General features: G+C 39.7%; 1 protein-coding gene across 1 annotated transcript; it reads right to left on the reverse strand.

Moving 5' to 3' along the window:
* Positions 1-2,920: 2,920 nt before the first annotated feature.
* LOC122001066 (cytochrome P450 71AP13-like) lies at positions 2,921-4,784 on the reverse strand. The gene is made up of 2 exons (XM_042555642.1): positions 3,830-4,784; positions 2,921-3,723 (listed from the first exon to the last, which is right to left on the reverse strand). The coding sequence occupies exons 1-2, from the start codon at positions 4,757-4,759 to the stop codon at positions 3,106-3,108; spliced, it is 1,548 nt and encodes a 515-aa protein (XP_042411576.1). The 5' UTR covers positions 4,760-4,784; the 3' UTR covers positions 2,921-3,105.
* Positions 4,785-7,151: the final 2,367 nt, after the last annotated feature.

A 7,151-nucleotide genomic window follows, 5' to 3' on the forward strand; every position in this document is an offset into this window, starting at 1 on the left:
TAGTTAGGTTCGCAGAACCCGATAATTGGTGCAAAGCTCAGATAGGTCAAAGGACCGACCTGATATATGGCGGGAAATCGGATTGGATCAGCGAGACCTGACAACCGGCTGGAATTCAGTTGGGTCTGCGGACCTGACAATTAGCATGAAGTCGGGTTGGGTTAAGAGGCTAGTCAACCGACTGCAAATTGGTGATTGAAGGTAAGTCACTAGAGAAGAGTGACTGGGTGAGGATGCGTCCCGGTGGAGGAACAATAGGCTTCGGTCTAGTTTAGGTCTATTTTAGATCCCTAAACTGAGACCTTGACTAGATCCTGGTCTCGGGGAGACAGGGTCTAATTACTGCTCATTATTATTGTGCTAACACTTGTCTTACAGGTTATTGGACTAATACTTTTTGTAGGGTAAAAAGAGCGCAAAAGGCCTCGGGTGAACAGTACCTGAGGCTCCTTTAAGCTTTGGAAGGTGTTTTCGCACTGTTCATGGAAGGAACCTTCAAGGCTATGGAAGGCGCCTTCTGCAGGATAAAATTCAGATTTCGTCGCAAATAAGGTCCGAGTGTTCAGGATCATATTTGCCACATTGGAGGAGCCTTCAAGGCTTTGGAAGGTGCCTTTCATGCTCAATAAAAGGAGTGCTCACCCAAGCCATTAAATCCATCACTGATACGAGCTTCTACACTTCCGATCGAGCTTCCGACTATTCCGGCTTTCTACTATCTCAAAGAAGTATGTCTGCCACATAGCTACGCTTCTGAGTCAACCGATCATCTCCGCCAGACTGAAAGCAACACACGAGTGTGTTCAAATTGTTGGTAACTTTAATTGTGTTACAAAATTTTCATATTAATGCTTTTAAAGAGAACTGTAGGTTATTACATTATCCCTAATTTGTACTTGATTACCTCTTTCGGTGATTCTGGAAGAGGTATTTAGTGAATTATCCATTGATAGGTCCGCGGGACCTGGGCCATGAAGTAGGAGTTACCGAAGGCTCCGGACCAAGTAAAATCGATTGAGTTTTCCTTATGTGTTGTCTTTTTTAATTTTTCCGTTGTGTAACTCCGTTTAGCTCATCATTTTTGATGAATGTGATTCACCCCTCCCCCCTCTCACAATCCAACATATTAAGTTTTCATAATAGCTTTAAAGTTGTTAAAAATAGTAAGATAATCAGACTCATGTTTCACAAGATAGACCTAGAGTAACAAGTGCAATCATCAATAAATAAAATATAATACCTTAAACCCCCCCTCCCCCCTTTTATAGAAATAGGAGATGATCCCTACACATCAGAATGGATAAAATTAAATGGAGCAGAAGAAAAAAAAAACTTTTAGAAAATGATAAGGTAAAAAATTTGGCCAGTTTACAATCACACAATCAGAAATATTAATTTTTTTTTAAAGTCCTAATACTATTGTAGAAGCTAAAAACTGCAAACAATACGTTGAAATATGACCTAAACAAAAGTGTCACAAATAAAAATCAAAAGATGAACTACTTAGACAAAAAGATGATAAATCCATACTCGAATCTACAACTTTTGACACTTTGAATTGATCCAAAACATAGATTCTTCCTTCCCTACGGCATGTCCCAATCAGACTCTAAGATTGCAGGTCTTGAACATAACAATTGGATGAAGAAAAAGAAACTAGTTATCCAAACTCACATAATTGACTAATATAAACAAGATTTAAAGTAGGACTCAGAATACAATAAACATCAGTAAGAGATAAATAAGATATAACAATTAAATCAACACATACTAATAGCATAGGAGTACCATCAATAGTCACAATAGATATAGATGAATTGGAAGAAAAAAAATAAAAGATGATAATTTAGATGATATATGATGCGATTGTACCATAGTTCAAAATCTACAAGGATGAAAATATACCTTACTGTCAGACAATGACAAACCTATATGAAACGAAGCTGACATGACAGAGGGTTGTGAAGCAAGAAACTGTTGAAACTACTTTGACATGTACACATCAGATTTCCATTAAGCATTTGTACAACCAGGCATGGTGATAGAACACATAATGTTCAGAATAACCAAACTGTATGGATACACATTTGTACGATCTGTGAAAACTGGTGTTAGGATAGCTCATGCTCACATGAAGAACCAAAGGTAGAAAAGGATATCGGTGCAGAAATTGGCAACACAAGGTGTCAGTGCTGAAATCAACATAAAAGGACATCGATGCTGAAATTAGCAACACAGAGTGTCGGCATCAAAATCGGTAGAAAAGGATGTCTATGTCAAAATCGACAACAATAATAGGTGGCGGCAACAACAGGAATTAGCAACAAGGGTGGTAAGAAAATTAGGTCAAAGAAGAAAAACCTCGCACTTATACCATGTAAAAATTAAAAAGAGAAAAAAACTCACCATGTTATTAAATTAAAAATAATATTAGAAATACATAATATAAAGTTAAGTAAAGAAATTATAAATCTTAAATTGAAAGGAAAAATAAATTAAATTACTCTAAAAAATTATAAATAAATAAATATAATCTGATAAACATTCTTAAATTTATTTTGATATTCATTTTTTATCAAAATAAAAATCTGGATCATATCCAAGACTCGAGATTTGAACCTCTTGATTATTTATTGAAAGACCTCATCATTCCAATATTATCCCGGGGTAGGATAATTTACTTTTAGGAGAATGATGACATTGAAAAGTTTATGGTCTTTACAAAATGACTTTGAATGATCTTTAGCAAGTGAAGGATGACTAAATTAGATAAGGGCATTTAGAGTATGAGACTGCAAAAGTGACCCAAGAAAGCTCTAGCCTCTAGAGCAAGGAATTAGGCCGCTGGCGTGTAGAATTAATTTAGTGACAATTTTTTTTGTTTTTTGTTTTTACACCTTGAAACAGTTTGGTTCCGAAATTATCAAATGAACTTTTCACCATAAATATTATATTATGACATAAATGTAAACCAAGCGTTTAAACATAATATTTAAGGGCTAAAATCTTCGTCACTGAAGACTATGTTGATTGTGTCGGGTCCACATTGGACTAAGCGTTGACGGACCCAACATTTTTATTTATTTTAATTGAAGTGGGGTCATGTCATGCTGCGTAGGGCGTGGCCACCGCCACCAGTTGCTCCGTGCGATGCATCGTTATACCAAACACTTCGTCCATGTCCAAATCCTCCGCTTTAACCCCCGCCGGCAGCTCCCACTCGAAGCTATGCAGAAGCTGAGCCAACGCGATCTCCACGCTGGCCGTCCCAAACGCTATGGCCGGGCACCCGCGGCGGCCGGCGCCGAAAGGTATGAGTTCGAAATCTTGGCCCTTGAAATCCACCGAGCTGTTGAGAAATCTCTCCGGCGTAAACGCGTCGGGGTCCGGCCAAGACTCGGGGTCCCGGCCGATGGCCCACGCGTTCACGAACACCCTCGTCTTCGCCGGGATCTCGTAGCCTTCGATGGTCACCGACTCCATGGACTCCCTCGGGACTAGCAGCGGAGCGGGAGGGTGCAGCCTGAACACCTCCTTGATGACGGCTTTCAGGTAGGGCATGCGGGGGAGGTCGGCCTCCTCCACCAGCTTGCGGTGGTCGCCGCCGACGATGGTTCGAATCTCCGCCTGGGCTCTGCTCATGGCGGATGGGTTGATGAGGAGCTCGGTCATCGCCCAGTCGAGGGTGATGAAGGTCGTATCGGTCCCGGCCGCAAACATGTCCTGCCGATCGAGAAATTGACCATGGAAATTAAGTAATGAAGAAGAGCCTGTGTCCTAATTTTGGAATGGGGCAAAATCGAAGAGCTAGCTAGCTCGATTTAATTACCAAGATGATGGCTTTAACGTTGTCCATGGTGAGAGGCAACTCCCTGTCCTTGGTGTTTTCCTGCACGTCAAGCATCACATCCACAAGATCCATCTCGGCCTCCTCCGCGGTGGCGCCACCTCGTCTCTTCCTCCTCCTCTTCTCAATGTGTTCTTCGATGATGCGATCGAAGAAGTCATCGAAGCGACGAAACGTGGTGTCCAATCTCCGCTTCATCCCCGTCAAAGCGCTCACCCACTCCAAGGAGGGGACGAAATCGCTGATGGTGAAGCCGCCGAGGAGCACCTGGTACTCGAACAGCATCTCCTCGAAGCCGCGCCGAGCGTACTCGCCGCCCTCCATGAACTCGCGCCCGAAGGCGGCGCGGCAGAGCACGCCGTTGGCGTACATGGCGAGAACCTTGCTGAGGTTCACCTCGCCGCCGCCGCCGGCGATGCGGGAGAGCATGAGGTCGACCTCGGCGGCGCGGGCAGGGGCGAAGGAGTCGACGCGGCGGGCGCTGAGGAGCTCGAGGATGCAGAGCTTGCGGACGCGGCGCCAGTAGGGGCCGTAGGGGGCGAAGGCGACGTCGGAAGGGCCGTAGAAGAGCTTCTTGGCGGCGTAGATCGGGGGGCGGGAGGCGAGGGCGAGGTCATGGGTGCGCAGGGCTTCGCGAGCGGCCCGTGCGGAGGAAAGGACGACGGTGGGTGTTTGGCCGAGGGAGAGGCGGAGGATGGGGCCGTAACGGAGGGCGAGGCGGTGGAGCGAGAGGTGGGGGTGGCGACCGAGCTGGTGGAGATTGCCGATGAGGGGAAGGGGACGCGGCCCCGGCGGGAGCGGATTGAGCCTCCTCGTCTCCTCCTCCTTTTTCTTCTTCTTCTGAGTAAATCGGAATCGGAGGATGAACAAGGAGAGGACTAGGAATAGGAATATTGCTTCGAGAAAAGCCATGAGCTACTGGACTACGTTCTTCAGTTTGATTTTATAGCAGTCACATTTTAATAATTCTGATCAGCATTATTACAATAATATTGAAATAAATTTAAATTTAAATTAAAATTAAAGTAGTTTTGAGTAATTTTGATACAGATGTGATAAGTAATTTTGAAATATAAAATTTATTCCTTCGTGGAAAAGGTTACAAGATGATGTGCTCATTCTTGGCGTTACGCTATGTCTGTCACAAATTATCTCAAAAGGAGATTAATTTATGTGATGTCTGTTTTAGACTGAAGGAATATATATATATATATATATTACAACTCAAAGGCCCACATCTATTTTCATCGTCACTATTAATAAGAATATGTCTTCAACATTTACCTCTATTATTGATAATGATACCTACCACTATATAGATAGGACTTGTTTAAAGTTCATGTTTATTAACATAGGAATGGTAGGATAAAAAAAAATAGAAACAAAAGGTAAACACACAAAACGTGGTTGGTTATTTGGTTCTGAGCATTCGATGATTTCTACATGACTTCTACTTCAAGATCTAGCTCTCTTAGATCTATCGATGAGGAATCCACTAAATTCTCTTTTAAAATCGTCAGAAGAATAATCTGAATACAAATGATCGAAGAAAGTGTAATAATTCTACACTTTCTTGTTTCAATAATTTGTAATAGATGATTGCAACTTAAATTAAAATATATCGATTTGTAGTAAATGGAAGTCAAAGATGGGAGTCGGTGTTGCGGCATCATAGCAGAGCAACAACATAGTCGGAAGCTTGATTACAATAAGCAATCAGCGCGAGTCAAATCCGTGCTTCAAACAACTAACCGACAACTTCTTTTATAGGACACTGGAGGCACCTCCAATCCCTTTGGAGGCACCTTCGATCAGTGTTGATCGGATACGAGAAGTTCACTTCTTGTCCTTGAAACTTACTCATCGAGCTAAGGAGCCTTTATGCCCTTTGCACTGAGGCACTTCTTCTCATGAGAGGTGCATCCATGCTTCAAAATGTAGAGGCTAACCTGATCAAGCCAAGGCACCTCTTTCACCATGGAGGTACTTCATATCACTTTCATTCAAGGTAAAGCATGTGTTTAAGTTGTAAAATAATTGTTACTTTTAACAAAATAATATTTTTACCCGTAAAATAGAATTAGCATAGTTTTTAATAGTATAAATTAGATCCTGTTTGATATGATCAGGATCTAATCTTGGTCTCAGCATAGATTTTTAAAAATGGATCTAAGATGAATTAGCGTTTACAGTCCCACTGGGTCTTGTTCTCATTAGATCACTCTCCTTTAGTGACTTACTTTTACTTATCATTGGCAGTCACACTTGACTTGTCTGTTGACTCACCAAGTCTTCTTGTCAATTGTCAAGTTCGTAGATCCAGCTGGACTTCCTATAGGATATCAAGTCACACATTGAACTATCTAGCTTCAACCTTGTATTAGGTCCTCTAAACTCATCAATTCATGCACACTCAGTAAAGAAATTAGACAAACATAACACACATAATTTTAATCCATTATTATTCATCAAAATCTGAGTTTGATCATTGGTACTAATTATACTAACAAGAACTATCATCTACATTAGCATTCCATGAAATATAAGAAAACGAACAATAGTTGACTATGTAAGCCTGAACAGTACTCTTAAATAGTGATTATGAATGTTAATAATAAATAGTAAAAATGAACACTAATTTTAAATATAAATTGTTAACAGTAAAAAATGACCGACTATGAACGACTATGAACAATAATTGAATAATTATAAATAGTGATATTAATCCGTGATTGTAAAAAGTAAAAATTAAATAGTAATTATGAATAATAATATTTGTTAAAATTAAGATATTATTTTTATTTTTATTTTATATTAATTATGTCTTATTGTTCAAGTTTTATCTTGATTTTTATAGATCTTATAACGTTTTTAGTAGCTCTTGTTGCACAACTTAGTCGACACAAGTTTTATAAGTTTAAATTATGAGATAATTTTTAACTTTTGAAGATAAAAAGATGAAATCAGAGCCTTTTATTAAGTTGTCAAAGAAATTTTGATTTACTTCTATTAAGCTGTCAAAGAAATTTTATAGAAAATCATATAAACTAAGACATTGAAAATATACGGACTAACTTAGTTAGTTATGGACTTATATAAGAAAAATATAAGGTCACTTTCTTACTTATTTATAACTACGGTTTACAATCACTGATTATTATTTACTATTCATAATTAATGTTCACCGTCACTGTTTATTTGTACGATTCACTAAAACTAAAATATATGAAAACATGTTCCTAATTCCTGTTTATTTTTACTGTTCATTAGGTTCATAAATCCTAAAATATCTGGAAAAAAATAT

This window comes from Zingiber officinale, chromosome 7A (assembly GCF_018446385.1).
Source record: "Zingiber officinale cultivar Zhangliang chromosome 7A, Zo_v1.1, whole genome shotgun sequence".
NCBI classification, from domain to species: domain Eukaryota; kingdom Viridiplantae; phylum Streptophyta; class Magnoliopsida; order Zingiberales; family Zingiberaceae; genus Zingiber; species Zingiber officinale.

What these genes read in the sequence shown, in the direction of transcription:
- LOC122001066 (XM_042555642.1), bottom strand. Translation starts at nt 4,759, where the DNA reads ATGGCTTTTCTCGAAGCAATATTCCTATTCCTAGTCCTCTCCTTGTTC. An exon ending in ACGTTAAAGCCATCATCTTG is followed by an intron (nt 3,724 to 3,829) that starts GTAATTAAATCG and finishes CTCGATCGGCAG; the next exon opens with GACATGTTTGCGGCCGGGAC.